General features: G+C 47.5%; 1 protein-coding gene across 2 annotated transcripts; it reads left to right on the top strand.

Annotated features, from left to right (window-relative positions):
- The first annotated feature begins 1,495 nt into the window (after positions 1-1,495).
- On the top strand, positions 1,496-9,091 carry PLA2G2D (phospholipase A2 group IID). Of its 2 annotated transcripts, none has more exons than XM_032300661.1 (4): positions 1,496-1,601; positions 5,215-5,359; positions 6,074-6,180; positions 8,613-9,091. In XM_032300661.1, the coding sequence occupies exons 1-4, from the start codon at positions 1,562-1,564 to the stop codon at positions 8,684-8,686; spliced, it is 366 nt and encodes a 121-aa protein (XP_032156552.1). In that variant the 5' UTR covers positions 1,496-1,561; the 3' UTR covers positions 8,687-9,091. The 2 variants fall into 2 exon arrangements, with proteins under 2 accessions (XP_032156552.1, XP_032156551.1); XM_032300660.1 differs by having other exon boundaries at positions 7,472-9,091.
- Positions 9,092-27,452: the final 18,361 nt, after the last annotated feature.

The following is a 27,452-nucleotide window of genomic DNA, read 5'->3' as shown; positions in this document are numbered from 1 at the left end:
CACAAGGGAATGAATATTGAGCCTATGTGGACAGGGGTGCATCAAAAAATGTGCCAGAGGCATCTCTTTTGCTTGCTGTTGAGTTATTTTGCACGTAGATTGTTGGCACCCATGTGAGGTGGTCAGTTGGTTGACTGAATCGAGGAACAAAGGCAATAATCAGATTTAAAAGGGAGGGAAGAGAAAAGAGAAGGGAGAGAGAGAAGCTCCTAGCAGTGACTGTTGCTGGCATATTCTTTTGGATGAGCTGGTTTGCTGGCAGCAGAGGTCAGCCTGGGCATTCTCTCCTTAGCCTTCTAACAGGTATCAAAGAAGCAATTTCTGCTGTGGGGGGACAAGGTTCTTGGGGTAGCCCTGGTGGTTACCATCTCCATGCTGTGGCCATGTGTGTCCTCCCATCAGCTCCTCCACCCAAGTTGGACTGGCTCCACCCCGTTAGCCTCGTTAGGATTCTCACATGTAAACTGGGGCAAACCTCTGCAGGGGAATTTGTCAACACACATCAATTGCCTTCAAATTGTGTGTGTGCTTTGACTCAGCAAGTCCACGTTAGGAGTAGATACTATGGAAACAATTCTGGACATGAACTGAAATTTGGCCCTCTTTCACTGTACAGTCTAGATTAATTAAAAAAAAATCAGAAGCAACCCCATATATCCATCAATGGAGCTTCATTAGATAAATGATGTAGCACTATAATAATGTATATAGCAGTATAATGAAATAGGAACCTGCCTTTCACAGTGTTACTATAGAAGAATATTTAATGACATAGAAATATTTGCAAGTTATGTCAGCAGATGAAAAACTAGGCTATGAAGCACTGCATAGGTAACATTTTCCTACTTTGGTTAGGGGAAAAGTATGGTGAGGGAGAGACAGAAAGAGAGGCAGGCAGCAACGGGGCCACAGACGGACGTACATCAAAATGCCAATGTGCTTAATCAATTTACAGGTGACTTTAAGTTTAGGTTTTCCAAATCTTCTACACCGAGTGTATATTTCTTTTATCAGAAAGGGCGTGGTGGGGAAGCCAAGGCCTGGTGCTCACACCTGTAATCCTAGCACTTTGGGAGTTGATGCGGAAGGATTGTCTGAGGCCAGGAGTTGGAGAGCAGCCTGGGCAACACAGTGTTGTTTAAAAAAAGAGAAAAATGAGCCAGGCGTAGTGGCACATGCCTGTGGTCTCAGCTACTTGGAAAGCTGAGGAAGGAAGATTGCCTGAGTCCAGGAGGTCAAGGCTGCCGTGAGCTATGACCATACCACTGCACTCCAGCCTGAGTGACAGAGTGAGAACCTATCTCAAAATATACGTATATATGAATATAAATAAATAAGTGGGAAACAAAGCCCATATGTTAAAAAAACAAAACAAAACAAAACAAAACAAATCTCCCCAGTGCCAGAAAAGTGGAAGCGAAAGAAGCATGTGTTGCCTCCACGAGAGTGGGGTGGGAGGGAGGGCTGGACAAGGCTGGGTGTGGTGCATCTGATATAAGGGGGGGCTGCCTGCATGGAAAGGGACTTCCAGCAGCTGCCTCCACTGCCCTGAGCTGTGATCATGGAACTTGCCCTGCTGTGTGGGCTGGTGGTGATGGCTGGTGAGTCGGGGACCGAACCCAGACTGGGAAGGGAAGGAGGGAGGCCAGTGCACCTGTCTTTGCTAGATTAGGGGTTGTTGCTCTGATCCCTAGGACCCTGGTCCCCACTCCCCAATCCTTCTGCCCCTCTGCAAAAAGCCTTCAGTGGCCGCCAGTCTCCTAGCATGGTAGCTTCAGCCATGGGTGGCCAAGCTGTGACAGTAAGAAACTAGAAGTCCAGAACGGGGGCCTGCTGGTCCGTGATGATGATGCTTTGGACACAGATCACTTCACCCCTGCCTCTCCCACTGAATAGTAGCAACATTGCCAGCCGGGCGCAATGGCTCACACCTGCAATCCCAGCATTTTGGGAGGCCGAGGCGGGTAGATCATGAGGTCAAGAGATCGAGACCATCCTGGCCAACATGGTGAAACCACACCTGTACTAAAAATCCAAAAATTAGCTGGGCATGGTGGTTCACACCTAGTCCCAGCTACTCGGGAGGCTGAGGCAGGAGAATCGCTTGAACCCAGGAGGCGGAGATTGCAGTGAGCCAAGATCGCACCACTGTACTCCAGCCTGGGAACAGAGCAAGACTCCATCTCAAAAAAAAAAAGAAAAAAAGAACGACCATTATGAATGCATAGCACTCCATATTTTTAGAGTTGTTTCATGTTCATGATCTTCCTATAACCTGGGAAGAGGGTTCCCTTGACCTTCGACGAGGGGTGGAGCAGTTTCCGTTTGATCTTAAGCAGACCAAATGTAAAATGCACTTGCTAGGAAATTGGCCTTTTTTTCCTCAATCTATCTCAAAATTGTGATTGAGAAAGGACTTGCATGTTTACATGTAGTTTTGTGGTATCTTGGGACTCTGAAATTCTCTAGAGGAACATGTCTCCAGGATTACAGCAAAAACCGTTAGGAAATTTGCAATCAAGCTGCAAAAATGTATCTCTCAGATGTAAAGAGGGAAGAGACTGCAGAGATCAAATACATAGATGAACCTTCAGTCAAATGCAGGCCCTGCCATCTCTTGGCAGTATGACTTTAGCCAAATTGCCCAACCTTTCAATATCCTCATCTGTAAAATGGGCACAACCCCCTTCATAGGGCTATTAGAAGGAAGGACTCTAATGAGAAAGTAGTTACTAAGTGTTGAGTAAGCGTAAATAATAGCTTTACACATGGCACATGCATGAAAGATGGCAGTGGCACCTCCTCCCACCCACTGTGCCCATCCCTTGGGAGAAGGAGCTTCATCCCCATCAGTGGCAGCCAAGGGTGGAAAAAGCTATCCAGGCAAGAATTGCTGACAAGCTGAGTCAGTTCACCATCACCTCCCCAGCCACAGCTCCAGCTCCAGTTCTCAGGCTGGGTCCTCCTCATCTTAAAATTATGAAAAATAAGCTGCAGCACGGTGGCTCAGGCCTGTAATCCCAGCACTTTGGGAGGCCAAGGCAGGTGGATCAAGAGGTCAGTAGTTCGAGACCAGCCTGGCCAACATGGTGAAACCCTGTCTCTACTAAAGATACAAAAAATAGTCAGGCGTGGTGGTGCATACTTATAATCCCAGATACTCGGGAGGCTGAGGCAGGAGAATCACTTGAACCTGGGAGGTGGAGGTTGCAGTGAGCCGAGATCACGCCATTGCACTCCAGCCTGAATGACAGGGTGAGCCTCCATATCAAAAACATATATATATGACCAATAAGACCACCCAAAAGCATTCTGAATCAAAGCTGAATGTACTTCTTGCATGGCAAGGGAGAGCTGCCTCATTCAGGTGTGACTTCAGTTTCTGTATTTCTGACCCCAGATTGAAAGAGCTAGATTTAGAAAAAGAGGACAGAGGTACCCTAAGAAAGGCAAGATTCTGAACACGGGGCTCTGGCTTGTCTGCCAGGTGGACTCTCCATTTGCAGTTGGGTTCCTTATGGAATCCAGGAATCTCTGATGGATTGTGTATGATTCCAGAGGCCCCAGGATCCTTCACCAGTGCAGCCAAAGGTTAGGAAGGCTTCTCTTTTACATGTCTTGACAGCTGGGGTCACCATGTCAAACAGACATGGCAACATGGACTCCCACGCTTCGAGGGAACACACTGGGGACATGAAGGCCCAGTCACTTTTAGTTGCAACCCAAGGTCACCCACCTGTGGTCTCACTGTTTGTCCACTGCATGAGTTCCTCCCATCCTCCCTTCCCACCCCAACGGGCCCCAATGCGGGACCCTAGGAAGACAGAAGTTAGGGTACCTCACATTGGAGCCCGTTGGGTGGGAAGGGAAGTTGTACTATTAACTTCATTTGCCTGAGGTTGGGTGCGGTTTCCATAACTAGGCTCACTTGAAGCGGGGCTGCCCAGCCCCGTCTCTCTGAGACTCTGGGCCCCATCTGGATGTGTGCTGCCTGCATTCTCGAATCATCTCCTGGGGTTGCACACATGTGCACTTCTGTTCCCTTTTGTCTTACCTGTTTCTCCCAACCTCCCACCTGAATTCATGGACTTAATATATTTTATTTCTCCTAACTCAACATAATGCATTTCTCTCTTCCAGTAAAATCAATTCCCCTTACCATCAATTCTAACCAGCAATTATTATGAATGAAATAGAATTATCCGTGAAAAGCATCAATTTCTAAATCACTCTGTCTCCCAGGAGACCCACACACTGTCTTTATTAGAGACTCAGATTTTTCTAGGGGCTGGGGGTAAGAAGGGTAAGTTGGGATTATTCTTCCCATTGTGGAGTGGGACATCAATGCCCAGAGACAGAGAATGAAACCAGACCATCTTAAGTGATGAATTCTGGCTCCATTTACCAGCCACCAAGACTCTGAGCAAGTTACTGAGCCTCAAACAGCTCATCTGTAAGATGGGGGTTAAAAATAATATTCATTGTACCAATGTTGGTTTTAACAAATGAATCACAAGTCAGAGGATAACACTGGAGGAAACTGGCTGAGGGGTATACAGGAACTTTCTATCTTTGCAACTTTTCTTTACATCTAGAATTACTCTAAAATAAAAAGTTTCTTTATTTAATATAACAGCAATTATCTAGCCAAATGGAGTCAAGAAATCAATACACAAGAAGACTTATAGTAAGTACTCAATAATTGGCATTTTTTCCTTGAGACAAAGTCTGTTGCCCAGGCTGGAGTGCAGTGGTGCGATCTTGGCTCACTGCAGCCTCCATCTTCCTGGGCTAAGGTAATCCTCCCACCTCAGCCTCCCAAGTAGCTGGGATGACAGGAGTGCACCACCACATGCAGTTAAATTTTGTTTCGTTTGTAGAGACAGGGTGTCGCCATGTTTCCCAAGCTAGTCTCGAACTCCTGGGTTCAAGCAATCTGCCACCTTGGCTTCCCAAAGCCAAGATCATGACACTGCACTCCAGCCTGGGAAACAGAGTGAGACTTTGACTCTCAAAGTGCTGGGATTACAGGTGTGAGCCACTGTGCCTAGCCTGTCATTTTTTTTTAATAGCAGTAATAGATGTCATTTTATTTTCATCATCATTTGAGGTCACCCATTTGGTCTAGGCAGAGCAGAGGTGCCATCCTGTGCCCACTGGCACTGCCCTGAAATGTATCTTCTCTCCTCTCCTGGTTGCTGGGCTGCTTGGCAGGTGTGATTCCAATCCAGGGCGGGATCCTGAACCTGAACAAGATGATCAAGCAAGTGACTGGGAAAACACCCTTCCTTTCCTACTGGCCCTACGGCTGTCACTGCGGACTAGGTGGCAGAGGCCAGCCCAAAGATGCCTCCGACTGGTAACTCCTTTCCCAGGGATGGCAATCCTATTCTGCCCCCGACTCCAGGACTCTTCTTTCCTCTCCACCAACCTATTCATTTAGTTGAGTTGAATCCATTTTGTCAAGCATCTACTATGTGCTAGAAACCACTGAGTGCCGACACCATCCCAGCCCTCCTGGAGCTTCCCTTACAGAAGGTTCCCCAGGGTCCCTGAAGGCCAGACACTCCCTTGCACTCCCATCCCCTACTCTAGTTACAAGGACCACATTCACTCCCCACTGCAATGGACATTGTTTTTTTAAAGCCCCCACCCTCCTTTTGTCGTTATTTCATTTGATCTTCGTAACAACGCTGGGAGTCAGCTAGAGGAGCTGTGAGAGGCAGCCAGGCCTGGAGGCACTGCCCCGATCTGCCACTTATAGGCTGTGTGACCTTGGGCAAGTGGCTTGATCTCCCGGAGTCTCAGTTTCTTCATCTCTGAAAAGGGGATAATATGAGCACCTCCATCCCATGGTGGTCTAAAAGATTAAGACAGAATACATAGATAAAGCAGGTGTCTGGCACATAGGAATCGCTCAGAAAATGTTAGTTACCATGATCCTAAGGAAGACTGGAGCCCTGCAGGCCTTGACTCTTCCCAGGTGGGGACATGGGTTCTTCTCCCGGGTGAGGGCAGCCAGAGACCCCAGTAGGCCGGGGACCCGTGCAGCTGTGCACCCTGTCTGCTCCAGGTGCTGCAGGACCCATGACTGCTGCTACGCCCACCTGAAGACCCACAGGTGCCGCTTCCACATGGACCATTACAGATACAACTTTTCCCAGGGGGAAATCCACTGCTGTGAGTACCCAGACCTCAGGGTTGGAGCTGAAGACCCAGGAAGGGTGTTCTGGCCCCACTGCCTTCACAGCACAGCCACTAGACCTCTCTTTTTTGCACGGGCTCACTGGCTGCAGCTGGACTGGGAAGAGGCAAGAATGGGTATGGGGGTACAGAGAAGGTCCATGGGAGGATTGACCCCTTTAACATCCGGAATTCCCATGGGAGGATTGACTCCTTTAACATCCGGAATTCAGGCCCATGACTGACCAGCTTGGTGACCACGTTGCTTGACCTCTCCAAACCCCAGTACCCTCATCTGTAATCTACCCCATTCAGTTATTGTAAGAACTGAAACGAAACAGACAGAATGGGCCTCACAGGATGCCTGCCACAGTAAATTACACAGGGCTCCCGATTGGCTGTGATTTTCATCATCATTGATGCTCACGGCAGCCTGTCGAGGATCAGCAAAACCCTGATTATCTCCATTGTACAGACCAGGAAACCGAAACTAGAGTGGGGAAGTGTTTACCTCCAATTGACAGAGCCTGGGCTAGAACCCAGGGCACCTGGCCCCTGCATCCTTTCCAGCATCACAAGTGTAGAAATGTAGCAGGTCTCCAAGGCTCATCAAGAGGGCTCATCAAGGCAGCTGCTGCTAATTGAGGACCTCATAGTAACAGTAACAATAATATCCAACATTCATTGAGCACTTACCATAGGCTAAGTGCCTTGTCTTCCTTATTTTAACTCTCATAACAGCCCCTAGGCAGCTCTTACCATTATCCCCACTTTATAGATAATGAAACTGTGATCCCTCCTGCTCAGAGTCTTTGCACTGCATACACTGTTGCCATCCCCCACTCCCCAACCCCAGCTTTCTCCAGGAAGAGCAGACACTTCAGATTTCACCTCGATCGGCCCTTCCACCCTGTTTTCTTCTCTCCTAGCCCTGCATGGTTCCTTGCTTCCACTTTGCATAGTTGTTTATTCCTCCCTCTAGTGCTCTAATACCTGCCTCTCTCCCATGCCTCTATCGTTCAGTCCTCTCCTGCCATGACACGGTAGGTGCTCAATAATTGTTTAATGACTGGGTGAATAAATAAGTGAAGATGCAGTGGCACACAGGGAGGTTACGGTATGTGGCCAAGGTCATGCAGCTAGACTCACGGTCGCTGGGACGAGTACCCCTAGGTTCCCATCCGGGGTTCGATTGAGCAGGAACTGCACTGCCTTCAGAGGCTGCTAGACCCATACCTGGCTCTGTCTTGGGAAAGGAGACACAGAGCTCTCCATCCTCCACCCACAGCTGACAAGGGAAGCTGGTGTGAGCAGCAGCTGTGTGCCTGTGACAAGGACGTGGCCTTCTGCCTGAAGCGCAACCTGGACACCTACCAGAAGAAACTGCGTTTCTACTGGCGGCCCCACTGCCAGGGGCAGACCCCTGGGTGCTAGGAGAAGCCCACACCCTCTACCCTGTTCCTCAGCATGGAGCTCCAGCGTCCCCACCCCAGTATCTAACCTAAACCAGCCTGGCTTTTCAAACACTCCTAGGGGAGGTAGTCCCTGCCTCCCCTGAACTCCCTACCAGTGCCTGCTGACCTTCTGAAGCTTTCCAGAGCCTCCCAGTTGAGGCAGCAGCTGTGTCCTCTGAGGGTGGATGGGAATCTTGGGAGAAGCCCAAGCCAGGGAGCCCTCAGGGATGGTGTTTGGACCAAAGCATCAGGGTGGGGGGAGGGGTCTGTGGCTGTCCCCCACCTGCTGGCCCCCCACCGGTCCTTTCTCACCCCTCCAATGTAATCTCAGATCTGCAACTGGAACAGCCACTCTCAAGGGCAATATTGATCTTTCTGTCCATGTGGCTGTCTCTCTTAAAACCTCAAGGCCTTCCACTGTCGTAAGGTAAAGCCTCTCATAGGTGTTGGGGACCCCACACAGTTGGCCGTGTGACCCTCTCCCCAGGCAGGCTCTGAAGTCCCTGCAGGTGGAGACCATACCTGTCTTAAACTCAGTTGCATCCCTGGTGCCGAAAGCAACACTCAGAACGAAGAAGGAGCTATGGAAATCCCTCTTGGGTGAAGCACTAGACAAGCTCTGTGGCTGCAGGCACCAGAACCTTGAGTACTTTGTCCAGCCTACAAGCACTGGCTCAGGGTGAATTACCAGGGGCTACTGAATGGCTATTACTTTAATCACCACTGATCCCCACCTCCTTGGGGTCAAAGGGCTACTTTCCGGAAGTCTCCCCGGGCTGACTCCTCCTCCCTGGCTGCAAGGGTTCACTCCCTCCTCCAGGCTCCCACAGCTTGGCTTCATGGCTCTGCCATTACCAAGCTTGGCCTAGGGTGGCAAATGGAACTTCTCTGATCTCCCCCAACCAGACTGGAGCCTCTGGAAGATGGAGACCATGTCTTTGCCATCTCTGTTTCCCCTGTTTTCCCACAAACAAGGTGCTCGATTCATGCCTGTGGTTGGGGTGAGCCCACAGCGGATACACAGAGGTTACAGCAGACGGCATGGATGACCACTCAGATCCCCTCCAGGCCCAAGACCCGTCTTCCAGAGTGAGGCCAGGTGTTGGCAGCCAAGTGCTCCAATCAGCCTCCTTCTCCTGAGCATTGCCCTGGTCTACTGAGAGCTACTGGGCCCCCACCCTACCCCTCCCATCAAGAGGCCACCTGTCACCCATGGCCAGGAGAGACTGATACCATGGAGGGTACAATTGCCACCCCACCCCCTCCCCACCACCTCTGTGCAGGGCCATCTGGATGGAACAACACCCTCAAGTTCCTCCTGGGATCAGGCTGAGGCCAGGCCTCTCCTGGAACCACCTCTCTGCTTGGTCTCACCCCATAGCCTATCCAGTTTTCCGGGTTCCTGCTCAGGTTTCTCCAGAAAGTACTTTCTCAGTAAAGTGTTTGCACAAGAATCCTTGTCTCAGGCTCTGCTTCCAAGGAATGACACCTTTTTCCTATGAGGACTCCCAATCTGCCATTTGTGTGTAGTTAGCTGTTTCCAGGCACCTGCAGTCGCCCATGCTCTAGGCCTGTGGCACCAACCGTGGCTCGGCTGCCTGAGCAGTTCTGAGGTGCAGTGGTTCATGTGAGGTAGTGTCACAGGAATGAAGAACTGTGGGCGCTGCGTTCAAATTCCAGTTCTATACACCACTCTGGATGGGATACTGATGAGGGTGCGGCTGTGCCTGTGTGGGGGCACAGCACAGGGAAGTCTCTGTACCTTCTCAGTTTTGCTGTGAACCTAAAACTGCCATATAAAAATAAAGTCTAGGCTGGGGATAGTGGCTCCTGCTTGTAATGTCAACACTTAGGGAGGCCAGGGCAGGCAGATCACCCAAAGTCAGGAGTTCAAGACTACCTTGGCCAACATAGCAAAACCCTCTCTCTACTAAAAATACAAAAATTAGCCAGGCATTGTGGTGGGTGTCTGTAATCCCAGCTACTCAGGAGACTCAGGTAGGAGAATCGCTTGAACCCGGGAGACGGAGATTGCAGTGAGCTGAGATCATAACACTGAACTCAAGCCTGGGCGACAGAGCAAGACTCTGTCTCAAAAAATAAAATAAAAACAAAGTCTAGTTTTTAAAAATATCCATTTATATCACTGACTAGGAGGAAATAGTCTCTGTTTAAAGTATAAATGAAAATATGGAGATCAGGGGAAGACGGCCGACTAGGAACAGCTCAGAATTGCAGCTCCCAGTGAAAGTGCAGAGGGTGAGTGGATGCTGCATTTCCAGATGGATTTTTATTGCCCACAGACCAGGAGATTCCCAGGCGGAGGAGCCCCACGGGTTGCCAGTGCGGCTGTTTCGGCCTACGCAGCTGCTTTGCCTGCACCCTGGCGCAGCAGTTCTCCATACAAAAGACACTGGTCCGGGTGCCCTCTTAGCTGGCGATTGGAGCCCTGAGACGGCAGAGTTGCCCATTCATCTGAAATAGCAAGCCAGGCCAGGAGATTCCTAGGCAAAAAAACCACCAGGAATCTCAGCACAGCTGTTTCAGCCAGCTCAGTGAGTCGCGGCACGGGAGATCCTGGTGCCTTTTCAACAGGGAGATAGTCGACCGTTCAACAACAACAACAACAAAAGACTCTGAGTCAGGGAGCCAGGTGATCAGGCTCGGCTGGTCCCACCCCCCCCCCCCCCCAAAAAAAAAACAGTAATTGAAAACTGGGTTGAGAGTTTCACAGCAAGGACAATCGAACCCAGGACGGTCCGGCTCTGTGGGGGAGGGGTGTCCGCCATTACTGAGACACTCCACCACTACGGAGGCAGTCTGCCATCGCTGAGGCAGTCCGTTGTTGCTGAGGCAACCCGCCATTGCCGAGGCAACCTGCCACTACAGAGAGTCCGCCATAACAGAGGCGGGCCACCACTGCAGAGGCAGTTCTAACTACACTCATATAAACAGGACTCCAGGGAAGATCACAAGGCAGCTGGGCAGAGCCCACAGCAGCTCAGCAAAGCCTCTGCAGGCAGACAGTGACTAGGCTGCCTCCTCGCTGGGCAGGGCAGCCCTGAAAGAAAAAAAAAGGCAGCAGCACAACAGAAACTCATAAATAAAGCCCTAACTCCCTGGGACAGAGCACCTGGGGAAAAAAAAAAAAGGGGGGAGTTTATGAGTTCTGCTGCAGCAGACCTAAACGTACCTGCACAGCAACTCTGAATGAACAACAGAGCTCACAGCTCAGGACTTGAGTTCCAATAAAGGACAGACTGTCTCCTTAAGCAGTTCCCTGACCCCCGTATATCCAAAGAGTCACCTTATAAAGGAGAGAACAGACTGACATTTGGTGGGCATCCTTCTGGGACAAAGATAGCAGAAGAGGAAACTGGTAGCAACCCTTCTGTTCTGCAGCCGGGGCGATCCCCCGGCAAGCAGGGCCTGGAGTGGACCTCAGCAGTCCTACAGCAGAGGGGCCAGACTGTTAGAGGGAAAGCTAAGAAAAAGAAGTAACTTCAGCCTCCACAAACTGGAAGTTCACTCAGGGACCCAATCTGAAAGTCAATAAATACAAAGACAACAGGTGGATAAACCCACAAAAATGGGAAGAACCAGTGCAAAAAGGATGAAAACACCCAAAACCAGAACACCTCTCCTCCTAAAAGGGATCACAACTCCTCACCAGCAAGGGATCAAGGCTGGATGAAGAGGGAGTGTGATGAAATTACAGAATCAGACTTCAGAAGGTGGGTAATAAGAAACTACAGTGAGCTAAAAGAACATGTTCTAACCCAATGCAAAGAAACCAAGAACCTTGAAAAAAGATTTGATGAAATGCTAACAAGAATGGACAACACAGAGAGGAATATAAGTGAATTGATGGAGCTGAAAAACACAACACAAGAACTTCGTGAAGCATGCACAAGTTTCAACAGCTGAATTGACCAAGCAGAAGAAAGGATATCAGAGGTCGAAGATCAACTCAATGAAATAAAACGAGAAGGCAAGAATAGAGAAAAAAGGATAAAAAGGAATGAACAAAGTCTCCAAGAAATGTGGGACTGTGTGAAAAGACCTAATCTACTTTTGATAGGTGTACCTGAATGTGACAAAGAGAATGAATCCAAGCTGGAAAATACTCTTCAGGATATTATCCAGGAAAACTTCCCCAACCTAGCAAGGCAGGCCAATATTCAAGTCCAGGAAATACAGAGAACACCACAAAGATATTCCTCAAGAAGAGCAACCCCAAGGCACATAATCATCAGATTCACCAGGGTTGAAATGAAGGAGAAAATGCTAAGGGCAGCCAGAGAAAAAGGTCGGGTTACCCACAAAGGGAAGCCCTTCAGACTCACAGCATATCTCTCAGCAGAAACCCTACAAGCCAGAAGAGGGTGGGGGTCAATATTCAACATCCTTAAAGAAAAGAACTTTCAACCCAGAATCTCCTATCCAGCCAAACTAAACTTCATAAGTGAAGGAAAAATAAAATCCTTTGCGAACAAGCAAGTACTCAGAGATTTCATCACCACCAGACCTGCTTTACAAGAGCTCCTGAAAGAAGCACTAAACATAGAAAGGAACAACCAGTACCAGCCACTCCAAAAACATACCAAATGGTAAGAGCATCAACACAATCAAGAATCTGCATCAACTAACGTACAAAACAGCCAGCTAGCATCAAAATGGCAGTATCAACTTCACACATAACAATATTATCCCTAAATGTAAATGGACTAAATGCCCCAATCAAAAGACACAGACTGGCAAATTGTATAAAAAGCCAAAACCTATCAGTGTGCTGTATCCAGGAAACCCATCTCACATGCAAGGACACACAAAGGCTCAAAATAAAGGGATGGAGGAAGATTTACCAAGCAAATGGAGAGCAAAACAAAAGCAGGAGTTGCAATTCTCATTTCTGATAAAACAGACTTTAAAACAACAAAGATCAAAAGAGACAAAGAAGGACATTACATAATGGTAAAAGGATCAATGCAACAAGAAGAGCTAACGATCCTAAATATATATGCACCCAATACAGGAGCACCCAGATACATAAGGCAAGTTCTTAATGACTTACAAAGAGACTTAGACTCCCACACAATAATAGTGGGAGACTTTAACACCCCACTGTCAATACTGGACAGATCAACCAGACAGAAAATTAACAAGGATATCCAGGACCTGAACTCAGACCTGGAACAAGCAAACCTAATAGACATTTACAGAACTCTCCACCCCAAATCCACAAAATACACACTCTTCTCAGCACCACATCACACCTACTCTAAAATTGACCACATAATTGGAAATTAATCACTCCTCAGCAAATGCAAAAGAACAGAAATCATAACAGTCTCTCAGACCACAGTGTAATCGAGTTAGAACTCAGAATGCAGAAACTAACTCAGAACTGCACAGCTTCATGGAAACTGAACAACTGGCTCTTGAATGTTGACTGGATAAACAATGAAATGAAGGCAAAAATAAAGATGTTCTTCGAAACCAACGAGAACGAAGACACAACATACCAGAATCTCTGGGACACATTTAAAGCAGTCTCTAGAGGAAAATATATAGCAATAAGTGCCCACATGAGAAGCAGGGAGAGATCTAAAATTGAAACCCTAGCATCAAAATTGAAAGAGCTAGAGGAGCAAGATAAAAAAAAACTCAAAACCTAGCAGAAGACAAGAAATAACTAAGATCAGAGCAGAACTGAAGGAGATAGAGACACAAAAAACCCTTAAAAAATCAGTAAATCCAGGAGGTGGTTTTTTGAAAAGATCAACAAAATAGACAGACCACTAGCCAGATTAATAAAAAAAGAAAAGAGAGAATAACTAAATTGATGCAATAAAAAAAACGATAAAGGGGATATCACCACAGATTCCACAGAAATTCAAACCATCGTCGGGGATTATTACAAACAACTCTATGCACATAAACTAGTAAACCTGGAAGAAATGGATAAATTCCTGGACACTTGCCTCCTCCCAAGCCTAAACCAGGAAGAAGTCGAAACCCTGAATGACCAACAACAAGGTCTGAAGTTGAGGCAGCAATTAAGAGCCTACCACCCAAAAAAAGCCCAGATCCAGATGGGTTCACAGCCGAATTCTATCAGACATACAAAGAGGAGCTGTTTCCATTCCTTCTGAAACTATTCCAAATAATCCAAAAAGAGGGAATCCTTCCCAAATCATTTTATGAGACAAACATCATCCTGATATCAAAACCCAGCAGAGACTCAACAAGAAAAGAAAACTTCAGGCCAATATCCATGATGAACATAGATGCAAAAATCTTCAATAAAATACTGGCAAGCCGATTGCAACAGCACATCAAAAAGCTTATCCACCATGATCAAGTAGGCTTCATCCCGGGGATGCAAGGCTGGTTCAACATACACAAGTCTATAAACGTAATTCACCACATAAACAGAACCAAAGACAAAAACCACATGATTATCTCAATTGATGCAGAGAAGGCCTTTGACAAAATTCAATAGCCCTTTATGCTAAAAACCCTCAATAAACTAGGTATTGATGGAACGTATCTCAAAATAATAAAAGCTATTTACAACAAACCAACAGCCAGTATCATACTGAATGGGCAAAAATTGGAAGCATTCCCTTTGAAATCTGGCACTAGACAAGGATGCCCTCTCTCATCACTCCTATTCAATATAGTACTGGAAGTTCTAGCCAGAGCAATCAGGCAAGAAAAAGAAATAAAGGATATTCAAATAGGAAAGGAGGAAGTCAAATTGTCTCTATTTGCAGACGACATGATTGTATATCTAGAAGACCCCATCGTCTCAGCCCAAAATCTCCTGAAACTGATAAGCAACTTCAGCAAAGTCTCAGGATACAAAATCAATGTGCAAAAATCACGAGCATTCCTATACACCAATAACAGACTAACAGAGAGCCAAATCAAGAGCGAACTCCCATTCACAGTTGCTACAAAGAGAATAAAATACCTAGGAATACAACTAACAAGGAACGTAAAGGACCTCTTCAAGGAGAACTACAAGCCACTGCTCAATGGAATAAGAGAGGACACAAACAGATGGAGAAACATTCCATGTTCATGGTTAGGAAGAATATATCATGAAAATGGCCATACTGCCCAAAGCAATTTACAGATTCAACGCTATTCCCATCAAGCCACCAATGACCTTCCTCACAGAACTGGAAAAAACCACCTTAAACTTCATATGGAACCAAAAGAGAGCCCACAGAGCCAAGTCATTTCTAAGCAAAAAGAACAACGCAGGAGGCATCACACTACCGGACTTCAAACTATGCTACAAGGCTACAGTAATCAAAACAGCATGGTACTGGTACCAAAACAGAGATATAGACCAATGGAACAGAACAGAGGCCTTGGAGGCAACACAACATATCTACAACCATCCAATCTTTGACAATCCTGAAAAAAACAAGCAATGGGGAAAGGATTCCCTGTTTAATAAATGGTGTTGGGAAAACTGGCTAGCCATGTGCAGAAAGCAGAAACTGGACCCCATCCTGACGCCTTACACTAAAATTAACTCCAGATGGATTAAAGGCTTAAACATAAGACCTAACACCATAAAAACCCTAGAAGAAAATCTAGGCAAAACCATTCAGGACATAGGTGTAGGCAAGGACTTCATGACCAAAACATCAAAAGCATTGGCAACAAAAGCCAAAATAGACAAATGGGACCTAATCAAACTCCACAGCTTCTGCACAGCAAAAGAAACAGTCATTAGAGTGAATCGGCAACCAACAGAATGGGAAAAAATTTTTGCAGTCTACCCATCTGACAAAGGGCTGATATCCAGAATTTACAAAGAACTAAAACAGGTCTACAAGAAAAAACAAATAAGCCCATTCAAAAGTGGGCGAAGGATATGAACAGATACTTTACAAAAGAAAACATACATGAGGCCAACAAACATATGAAAAAACGCTCATCATCATCACTGGTCATTAGAAAAATGCAAATCAAAACTACGTTGAGATACCATCTCACGCCAGTTAGAATGGCAATCATTAAAAAATCTGGAGACAACCGATGCTGGAGAGGATGTGGAGAAAGAGGAACACTTTTACACTGTTGGTGAGAGTGTAAATTAGTTCAACCATTGTGGAAGACAGTGTGGCGATTCCTTAAGGACCTACACATAGAAATTCCATTTGACCCAGCAATCCCATTACTGGTCATATATCCAAAGTATTATAAATCGTTCTACTATAAGGACACATGCACACGAATGTTCATTGCAGCACTGTTTACAATAGCAAAGACCTGGAACCAACCCAAATGCCCATCGATGATAGACTGGACAGGGAAAATGTGGCACATATACACCATGGAATATTATGCAGCCATCAAAAATGACGAGTTCGTGTCCTTTGTAGAGACATGGATGAACCTGGAAACCATCATTCTCAGCAAACTGACACAAGAGCAGAAAATCAAACACCGCATGTTCTCACTCATAGGCAGGTGTTGAACAATGAGAACAGATGGACACAGGGAGGGGAGCACTACACACTGGGGTCTGTTGGGGGGAAATGGGGGGGTGGGGAGGTGGGGAGAGATAGCATGGGGAGAAATGCCAGATATAGGTGAAGGGGAGGAAGGCAGCAAATCACACTGCCACGTGTGTACCTATGCAGCAATCTTGCATGTTCTTCACATGTACCCCAAAACCTAAAATGCAATAAAAAAAAAGAAAAGAAAAGAAAATAAGAAGAGACCAGACTGGGAAACATAGATCTCATCTCTACAAAAAATAAGAATTTATTTTTTGAGATAGAGTCGCTCTGTTGCCCAGGCTGGAATGCAGCAGCGTGATCATGGCTCACTGCAGCCTCCACCTCCATGGTTCGAGTGATCCTCCTGCCCCAGGCTCCTGAGTGGTCAGGCACCAGAATGCCCGGGGAATTTCTGTATTTTTTGTAGAGATGCGGTCTCACTATGTGGCCTAGGCTGGTCTCAAACTCCTGGGCTCAAGTGATCCTCCTGCCTTGGCCTCCCAGTGTGTTGGGATTACAGTCATGAGCCATTGCACCAGACTGAAAATTTTTTACAAAGAAGAAAACAGGAAGGCGCTGATGTTTGTATTAAGATTAGTGTAGATGAAGTTCCTAGCACGGCAGGCACCTGGCACAGGGTGATAACTTTAAATGTTAACTGCATGGTTACTGTTGTTATGTAGTGACCAGATCCAAAAGTCACCCCCAAGAGAAACCAGGAGGAGAAACTGCCCTCCTCCTTCCCCTCCATATGTAATATCCATTTATTCAAGAGACACCGTTCACCAAACTCATTCCAATAGCTCCCTGCGGCTCTGCCGCAACATCTCTCCTAATATCAACATGGCCGACTTAGGCATCACAATCCCCATTTTATAACTGAGGACCCTCCTGAGGTCCCACAACCCAAGAAAGGCAGAGCCACAGCTCTGCCCTAGCCTCTTCTGGCTCTGCTCCCTTGCCGTACCCTGTTTGTATTAGTTAAGAAATTTCCAGCTAAAAACTGTGACTCAGTGGGCTGAAACAATGCGGGCATTTATGGTCTCACATGATGAAACGTTCAGAGAGGAGGTGGTTCCAAGTCTGGCTCTTCGGTGCTTGATGTCACCATGGCCCGGTTTCCTTCCTGCTCCTGGCAAGCCACCTTCTGTGTGTTGGCTTTGCTCTCTGGATGACTCCCCTCACAGCTCCAAGCTGGCAACCACGATACCAGCCCGCAGGCCAGGACCTGACAACATCCAGCCAAGAAGACGCTGTGTCTTCCTCTCTTCCTGTGTCCTTTTAATAAGCCCCCAAGCACCAGCCAGCAGACTTCCCCACAGGACAGGCCACCCTAACCCAGAGGTTGCCCAAGACAATGGGTTGAGCCTGGTTGGTTTAAATTCCTTAGGATTTATTTACCCACAAGAGGGAACAGGATCAATGTCCCTGAGGGGTGGGTAGCTGACGGAATTTGTGTCAGATGAGCAAGCCCAGAACCAAGGACTGCAACCCGCTCTCACTTTTGGGTGGCCAGGAGCAGGGCTGCGTCTGGGGTGCTTCCATCTGTGACCACCTTATCACCAGGGCAGGCTTGATATGTCGTAGGTGATCGATAGGGATGTGTTGAACAAATAAATGAATGATGAATGAATGAATAAATCTCAGATCAGTAAAGACATGGGACTTTAGGAGGCAAGACGCACAGATGGGGCCTCAGGCAGCCAGGACTTGGAACCTCCCACCCTGCAAGTTCTTATCCTGGACCAGTGTCCAGTGATTGAAACCGGACAAAAGGCAGTAAGGAAGGAGAGATTCCCAGGGGAGCTTCAGTTTTCCACCCCCGCCCCAGTGCCTCTGGATGGAAAAGGCAGCCACTGTGTTCACTGTTCCCACCTGGGTTAGGCTCTGCCCAGCGTGGGATATGGAGTGGACATTGAACACCTGTGGTGCTCATTCACCCCTCCTCTTAATCACCTTGAGGCACTGGTACTATTACTGCATTTTACAGCTGTAGCAACTGAAACTCCAAGCGTGAGTCACTGGCTGATAAGTGGCAGGGTTGGGATTCGAACCCAGGTCTCTCTGGCTCCAGGGCTGTGTCCCACCCTACTTCCCACACTCTTGACTGATACAGTCCCTGACTCAGCCCTGGGTGCTCCTAGGGGGGACTAGTCATGCCCAGGGACTACCAGGTGCAGCTGAGGTGTGTCAAAGGCAGAAACCCACCCATTGGCAGGTACAAGCCTCAGGCCATCTGGGATACAGGATTCAACCTCCGGGGGGCCCAGCCCAGGGGCAAAGGGAGAGGGCTGACTTTACCAAGGCCCTGCCTGTCTTTCCAGCTGAATCCTGCTTCCAAATGCCCCTGCTCCTTCCCCACATCCTCGCCTTGCTGTGATGTACAGGAGAGTCTGGGCTCCTGCCACCCCCTCACCCTCTCTCAATGTCCCCTTGAGAAGGACTGGGAACATTCACACTTGTGGTTCCTGACTGAGGTCAGCCAGAGGGCCATCCTGACCTCAGGGCACCAGCCTGGACAGCCCATCTCTCCCACTGGGTGACCTGGGTTGTTCTCTAGAGCTCAGAGTCCTCTATTTTATTGTTTTAATTTAAAATAAGGAAGAGATTTTAAAGCACTTTGCAAAAGTTCATGGCAAGGTCAGTGAAGCCAGGCTGAGGATTCATTCCTCTCTCGTCTCTTTCAGGTTTTACTTCCTGGCCGAGCCCCCATCCATCTTGGGGCCTCTGCTGGGGGAAGCCTTCCTTGGCTCTTGGCAAGACAGGCTCCTTCTTCACCCAGAGCTCAGCTGAGCTGCTTCTCCTTCCAAGAAAACATCCCTGCCCTCCCAACCAAAAGCAACCACCTCCCACCCATAGTTACTCCCAATCTTCCTGCCCTGTTTTAATTCTCTGCTTTATACTTTCTGTTGTTTTTCTTAATCGGCATTCAGCAACTCACTTCTCTCACCCCAGCAATCAACTAGAATACGAATACCTTGGACAGAGGAAGGATCACAACATTCCCAGCATCCAGAACAAGGCTGGGGGCGTAGGACATTTCTGTTGAATGAATGAATTAATGAATGAATGAATGGATGGATAGATGGATGGATGGATGGATGATTAGGGATTCATAGGAAAGCTCCTTCTTTTTCAACTGGGCTACTTCCTACTTCCCAGCTGTGTGAGCTTGGGCTTGTGGTTTTGTTACAAGAAAGGGGTCCAGATCCAGACCCTAAAAGAGGGTTCTTGGGTCTCACACAAGAAGGAATTAGGGTGAGTCCATAAAGTGGAAGCAAGTTTATTAAAAATGTAAAGAAATAAAAGAATGGTTACTCCAGAGGCAGAGCAGCCCCCTGAGGGCTGCTGGTTGCCCATTTCTATGGTTATTTCTTAATGATATGCTAAACAAGGGGTGGATTATTCATGTCTCCCCTTTTTAGACCCTATCGGGTAACTTTCTGATATTGTCATCACATTCGTAAACTGTCATGGCGCTAATGGAAGTGCAGCACTGAGGACAACCAGATGTCACTTTCGTGGCCGTTTTCGTTGTGATGGGTTTTAGTTGGCCTCTTTACTGCATCCTGTTTTATCAGCCAGGCCCTTATAACTTGTATCTTGTGCTGTCCTTCTGTCTCATCCTGTGATTCAGACTGCCTTAAGCATCTGGGAATGCAACCCAGTAGGTTTCAGCTTTATTTTCCCCAGCTTCTATTCAAGATGGCATTGCTCTGGTTCACACGCCTCTGACAGTTCTACTTCTCTGACTCTCAATTTGTGATTAATCAAATTAACCAATAACACCTACCCTTAAAAGGGAATTTTTGACCAAATGCTCAACTGTTTCTTACTGAGAACTTCCCACCAGTGAGAAGGCTGGGACAGGGTAGAAGAGGGTGGGGGGGGCAGGTTGGAAAGCTGGGGACGTCCTTCCACCTCCCAGCCTTTCTCTCCGGACAATCAGAAATGAGCCCTTCACCCTCGGCCAGGAACACGCCACCTACGTTCAGGAGGCCACTGAAGAGGGGTCACAGTGCATTCTGCTGGTGGGCTGCCTCTGCTGGAGCCCCTTCCAGGGTCCAGGGCTAGGCTGGGGTGAGAGGCAGCCGAGGCTGTCCCTGTTCCCTCCTCAAGGATTCAGCCCTGACATGAATCAGCAGCTGGCCCTGGCTCTGCAGTCAGCGTCCTCCCTGCCCCAAACCCAGTCCAGGAACTGCAGAGCAGACGGAAGAGAGGAAAATTCAGCCATAGCGGTTTCCGGCTTCCTGAGAGGGAATGAGAAAATGCCAATTTCTGGGATCCCCTTTGTTAAGAACCTTATATACATTTTCTCATTTACACTCACACTTCATTCTGTGTGACCAGCAAGGTGGGTATGATTTTTTTTTTAAACTAAGGTGGGTATGAATGGCCCCACAGTACAGATGAGGACACAGGTTCTGATGAGTTAAACTTCTCACCTGAGGTAACTCACTCATGGAGAAGTGGTGGAGGCCACTTTGGGAGGCCCAGGTGGGTGGATCGCTTGAGGACAGGAGTTCAAGACCAGCCTGACCAACATGGTGAAACCTCATCTCTACTAAACACACAAAAATTAGCCGGGTGTGGTGGGGCGTGCCTGTAATCCCAGCTACTTGGGAGGCTGAGGCAAGAGAATTGCTTGAACCAGGGAGGCAGAGGTCGCAGTGAGCCAAGATTCTGCCACTGCACTCCAGCCTGGATGACAGAACAAGACTTGGTGCCTCCCCCAATCCCTACCCCCAGAAAGAAGCAGTGGAGACTGGGCGAAAGTGAGCAAAAGCCATGTTAAACCCTGGATCCTGGTGCGACCCTCACCATCCCAGGTAGTGATTTTGTGGTTTTGTTACAAGAAAGAGGTCCAGATCCAGACCCCGAAAAATGATTCTTGGATCTCATGCAAGAAGGAATTCAGGGTGAGTCCATAGATTAAAGTGAAAGCAAGCTTATTAAGAAAGTGAAGGAATAAAGAATAGCTACTCCATAGGCAGAGTAGCCCTGAGGGCTGCTGGTTAACCATTTTTCTGGTTATTTCTTGATGATATTCTAAACAAGGGGTGGATTATTCATGCCTCACCTTTTTAGACCCTATAGGGTAACTTCCTGATGTTGCCATGGCATTGGTAAACTGTCATGTTGCAGCAACATGGAGGTTGGCCTACGCTGGAACTGTAATGGATCTGTTGCCCGGTGCACACAGCAAGTCAATCCGCTGAGACACCATGTTGCGGGAGAGAAGGAGGTTCAAACATAGAGTCACCAAACAAGGAGAGCAGAGAGAACCTCAGATCCATCTCCCTGAGGAGTTTGGGGCTAGGGTTTTTAAAGGTTTGGGAGTGGGACGACGTGTGGAGATCACTGAATGGTGGAAAAGCGCAGGGTGACGTCATGGGACAGGGAGAGGGAGGACATGCATTCTCATGCTGATCCTGTTCCTCTGTGAGAGGCTTCAAACTAGTGGCTGGAAATGGGGGTTTGAAAAAACACCCTAAGCAATCCTTAAACAAACCAGTCTTGTGATTCTGATGCCAGAGATCCTATCTGTAGGAACAGTGGGGGTAGAAATCAATTGTAGTATTAGGAATCCTATCCATAGTAAAATGGGACCCAAATGGATCAGTATCTACTGCTATGTGACTTTTAGTAACATGGAAGTGGGCCAACGTGCAGCCTGATTAATGCTTCCTTATAACCATATTTCTGTCCAGAATTATTGAGGATGGCTTCAAAAGCAGCAGGTCTGAAACTTTGTAGTGGAAAAAAATCACCCAGGGGAGCAAGTTTAAAATGCAGGTTCTCAGGCCCCCACACCTGAAGAGTATGATTCTGTAGGTCTAGGGTGGAGCCCAGGGGCCTGCATTTTGTAAACTGAAAATAAAATTCTAAGGTCCCCCAACCAACTGAATGGACCCCCTCCTCTCAGCCAAGGGCATTCCAACGTTAGCCTGAAAAACTAGTTTCAGGCCATGATGGGGAGGAGAAGCCAGATATGCCTCATTAAACCCTCCTCCTCCCTTTTGGAATTACTCATAGAACAGACTCTTTTAAGTTTGATAAGAAACATTTACAATCTATTAACTCTGATGCCTGCTATCTGGAGGCTTCATCTGCATGATAAAACCTTGGTCTCTACAACCCCTTATCATAACCCAGACTTTCCTTTTTATTGATAATAACTCTTTCAACCAATTGCTAATCAGAAAATCTTTGAATCTGCCTATGACTTGGAAGCCTTGGTTACAAGAAAGAGGTCGGGATCCAGACCCCAAGAGAGGGTTCTTGGATCTTACATAAGAAAGAATTCAGGGTGAGTCCATAGACTAAAGTGAAAGCAAGTTTATTAAGGAAGTAAAGAAATAAAAGAATCGCTGATCCATAGACAGAGCAGGTCCGAGGGCTGCTGGTTGCCCATTTTTATGGTTATTTCTTGATGATATGCTAAACAAGGGGTGGATTATTCATGCCTCCCCTTTTTAGACCATATAAGGTAACTTCTGGACATTGCCATGGCATTTGCACACTGTCATGGCGCTGGCAAGAGTGTAGCACTGAGGACAAGCAGAGGTCACTTTTGTGGCCATCTTGGTTCTGGTGGGTTTTAGTCAGCTTCTTTACTGCAACCTGTTTTATCAGCAAGTTATGACTTGTATCATCTTGTGCCGATCTCCTATCTCATCCTGTGACTTAGAATGCCTTAACTGTCTAGGAATGCAGCCCAGTACGTCTCAGCCTCATTTTACTCAGCCTTTGTTCAAGATGGAGTTGTTCTTGTTCTAAGGCTTCTGACACCTCCACTTCCAGTTGTCTCACCTTTCCAGAACGAACCAATATACTCTTACATGTATCAACTGATGTCTCATGTCTCCCTAAAACGTATAAAACCAAGTTGTGCCCCAACCGCCTTGGGCACATGTTCTCAGGATCTCCTGGGGGACTGTGTCATGGCCATCAGTCATTCATGTTGGGCTCAGAATACAACCTTCAAATATTTTGCAGAGTTTGGCTCTTTTAGTTGACAGTTTTTAACAAGTGCTTCCCAAGATTCTGATGCACCTGGCCAGGGGTTACATGCTGAAAAGCATGTAGGCCCCCTCTCCTCTATCACCCCCACTACCCCACTTCACCTGCTCGCAGCACCTGGAACAGACAGAGATCTGTCTCCGTGGCCAACCCAGAAACGGAGCAGCTGTTCACATCAAGGTTTGTTCATCCTGTGCAGGCATGGCTCCCTCCCTGGGCTGCCAAACTGGAGACCATATTCCGGGTCACCTGCACCCAAGGCTTCATCTGTCAAGTAGAAGGTGGGGGAGGAATACTCTCAGACCTCAGCTTGTTACAGGTCACCTTCCTGAGGTCTGGTGGAATATTTGCTTTTTTTTTTTTTAACTCAATCTAAATTTATTTATTAATTTATTTTTATTTCATTTTGAGACAGAGTCTGGCTCTGTAGCCCAGCCTGGAGTGCAATGGTGCCACCTTGGCTCACTGCAATTTCCACCTCCTGGGTTCAAGCGATTCTCCTGCCTCAGCCTCCCGAGTAGCTGGGATTACAGGCACCTGTCACCAGGCCTAGATAATTTTTGTATTTTTAGTAGAGACAAGGTTTCACCATGTTGGCCAGGCTAGTCTCGAACTTCTGACCTTAGGTGATCCACCTGCCTCGGCTTCCCAAAGTGCTGGGATTACAGGCGTGTGCCACCCAGGGCCCAGCCTAAATTTATTTATTTAAGGATTTATTTAAGAAGGAAATTTCTGTCCCTCTGGCATAGGGAAAACAAGTATCACTTGTCATAAACAGAGGGCGGCCATAAAAATAAGTACAATTTCCCTCTGAGAAAGGTGCCCGCCCTCCGCTTGCACCAAAGAGAGAAGAGTGATTTGCATCAGCTGACCTCACTATAATAGCCTTTACCTCCCATTAGTTTCCCGTACCTTTCCTAGTCACTTCCCCACGATTTATTGTCCCTGGGAGCCCAAACCCACTTTCCTTTGTTAAAAAGGTATAGAAGCCCTGAGACTAACTACTTCTTTGAGTTTTAGTTATTTTATGTGAACTCTCATGTGTATAAATATCAATAGAAATGGAGTGCCTTTTCTTCTGCTAATATGTCTTTTGTTAGTTTCATTCACAGTTCCCCAGTGCAGTACAATAAGAGAATAGACACCAATCGTGGTGGTCCACACCTGTAGTCCCTGCTACTCGGGAGGCTGAGGCAGGAGGATTGCTTGAATCAGGGAGGTTGAGGCTGCAGTGAGCCATGATTGTGCCACTGCACTCCAGCCTGGGGAACCAAGTAAGACCCCATCACTAAAAAAAAAAAGTAGCGGAAGTCTTTCTGCCTGACACTGGCCTGCAATTCCCCATCAACACCAAAGTGACTAAAGTGAAAAGCTCAGGTTAAATGGAAAAATACAAAAATAAAACATGAGGCACAGCAGTCTGTCCATCTTGACTTTCCAGGGAAAATGTACAATGGGAAAGTGGCAGGAGAACACTCTAGCGCGGTCGTCAGGAGGATGGCTCAGGGTCCCCACACAAGGGTTGCCAGCTCTGGAGTCTCCCGACTCCCAGCTGTGAGATCTTAGGTACAAGTCACTGAAACTCTCTGAGCCTCAGTTTCTTTACCTATAAAATGGGGATTCTAGCACTGTCTTCCCAAGGTATTGTGAGGGAAGAATGACAGAACAAAAGCACTGGGCACGGGGCCTGGCCGTGGGGATCTCAGGGCAGCAGCTGTCGCCATTGTCATGGTGGCTGTGAGTGGTACCATTGGCAGGAGCAGTAGCCTTCACTGACATTTCCTTCTTTCCCCACAGGGCTTGTCCTCACCCAGGGCAGCTTGCTAGAGCTCTGTGCTGACCTGATAAGCCACGGGCAAGTGGCCTTTCCTCAGCTACCTCACCTGTGGCTGTCACTGTGGCTTGGGGGACTGGGGCAGCCCATGGTGTCACCAAATGGTAACTCTCCCCTCCCGAGGCTGCAGCCAGGCTGGCTGAGCTTTGAACAGAAGCCTTGCCTGGACAGCTTTTTGAGCAGGGGGAACCACGCTGGTTCAACACACATTGCCTTGGACGAAGGATCTGGGGTTCAACGCTTTGTATACAGCTTCCCAGCAATGGCTCTGGGGCAAGCTCCTTAACCTCTCTGTGCCCGGGCCTCTTCATGCCTAGGATGGGGTATTCGCAGGACCTCCCTCATAGGGTTAATGTCACAATTCAAGGGTCACAGGAATAGGTCACTGCCAGGGCATCGTGAAAGGCCCTTGGGACACTGTCCACATGGAGATCTGCTCAATGGCATCTAGCACCAGGAAAGCCCTGGGGTGCACAGAGGAGCCACAGTCCTCGTCCCACTAGGAGCTCTGTACCATGGCCATGGGGGACCAGCTCAGGCTGGCAGGACCGCCCCAAATGCCAGAATCTGAGAACCTGGTTCATGTCCTGGCTTCACTATTAACTTGGGGGCAGCCTTCAGTGAGACACTTTTCTCTTTATCTCTTGGTTTTCCACTCTGTAAAATGAGATGTTGTGAGGTGCAAAGTGGGTTATGGATTCAAAAGCACTCTGGAAAGCATACAATGTGAAAAGGTCGTGCAGAAGGGAAGTATGTAAGCTGACTCTTTAGAGCTTCCACTAGATGTTCAATAAGACAGTATAGCTGTCTCTAGATAGAGTTTCTTAGAGAATATAATAACAGACGTAACCATGGTGTCTAGGTCTGTACAAAGGGTGTAACAATAATTTGCTTGCAACCCACAAATTTATTTGAAACCTGAGTAATCTCAGCACCTGGTTCACTTTGATTTATAGGAAACCAGTTTTGCAACATTCTGAATTTGCTGGATCAACAGTTTAGAACTGATGACTCAAAGAGACATGGTAACTAAAGAATTGTCAGGTTCTCTGAATCGGGCTTGCCCCGATTTGATGAATGAGTTGTTCGCTGATTCTCAGAATCAACCATTTTGGAATTGATGCATACGTTACTTTGAGTCGCAACTTGTCTTTCTGTAAGGCTTCTCTCACTATCCCTCCAGCTCTTTGCTGGGCCAGGAATCGGTCACTGCCAAGGCATGCACACAATGTCCCCAAATTATTTAGAAAAGGGTAACCAAGTTATAGGAGTTGTATTCAGTTCAAAAAGGCAAAGAGGTGCCTAATGCATTTAAAGAAAATGTTCTATCAAAAGATGAAAAATGTTTTAAATAAATTTGTATTATTTTATTTGATATGTGACAAAGTCTTGATCTGTTTCCCAGGCTAGAGAGCAGTGGTGCAATCACGGCTCACTGCGGCCTTGATCTCCTGGGCTCAAGCGATCCTCCCACCTCAGCCTCTGAATTAGCTGGGACTACCGGTGCACACCACTGTACCTGGCTAATTTTTATTTTTGTAGAAAGGAGGTCTCACTATGTTGGCCAGGCTGGCCTTGAACTCCTGAACTTAAGTGATTCTTCTCACTTGGCCTCTCAAAGTGTTGGGGTTACAGGTGTGAGCCACCGTGCCCAGCTTAAATACATTTTTAAAGGAGAAAGCCATAAAATGTCCACATTAGGGGATGATGATGGTGACGTATTGTTCTGTATTCATTAGGAGGATGCAGCTCCTACCCATCTACCCCTGAGTGGCGCACAGCCCCAAATTTAGAAACCTGGAAAATGAGTACCGGGACCAAAGTTTGCCTCAGCCTCTGGGGATGTCTTTAGGGTATACCTGTGGATATGTGTGAATAGATCAAGTAAGCTTTGCTCATCTTTCGGCACAGAGTAACAAAATAGCATGTGTGAGTGACCCACACCGCCCCCACAGGACTTGTCCCTCTTCCCAATGTACCACACCTGACCACCGGTTACATCACTGGAGAGCTGATTGACAGATACAGACGTCCAGCCCCTAGACCGGCCATTCTGATTCCTCTTGGAGCTCTGGTCATTCTGAAGCAGCTCTTTACCTGTCTATCCCTGGGGCACATCAGAATCCACCAGGTCCCAGCCATAGAGAGCTTTCTCCTCTCCCCTACACCTAGATTCCTTCTGTCCCACTGGAAGCTGTGCCGTGCCACTGGGAAGAGGTGCTCATTGAACAGGAGTCACAAGGTCCCCTGTGTGGGAGGAGGGGGCCGAGTGACTAAATCACACCCTTTACACACAGAGCGTGCTAATCTCTGCTGGCTTTAGTGGAGATGGAGCCGAGGGATTTGTGGCAAACTGCCACCTTCCTGCTTAGACATAGCCTCTTTTGTTTTTGTCATTGAGACAGGGTCTCGCTCTGTCACCCAGGCTGG

This window comes from Sapajus apella, unplaced genomic scaffold (genome assembly GCF_009761245.1).
Source record: "Sapajus apella isolate SASKATOON/1434 unplaced genomic scaffold, GSC_monkey_1.0 scaffold43, whole genome shotgun sequence".
Lineage (NCBI taxonomy): Eukaryota > Metazoa > Chordata > Mammalia > Primates > Cebidae > Sapajus > Sapajus apella.
The sequence above is the reverse complement of the archived record's forward strand: the minus strand, read 5'-3'. Positions and strand labels throughout refer to the sequence as shown.

Bases quoted from the DNA above. Each gene is read 5' to 3' on its own strand.
- PLA2G2D (XM_032300660.1), top strand. From the start codon at position 1,562: ATGGAACTTGCCCTGCTGTGTGGGCTGGTGGTGATGGCTG. The intron at 1,602-5,214 runs GTGAGTCGGGGA...GCTGCTTGGCAG, and splicing joins TGGGCTGGTGGTGATGGCTG to GTGTGATTCCAATCCAGGGC. The intron at 5,360-6,073 runs GTAACTCCTTTC...TGTCTGCTCCAG, and splicing joins CCCAAAGATGCCTCCGACTG to GTGCTGCAGGACCCATGACT.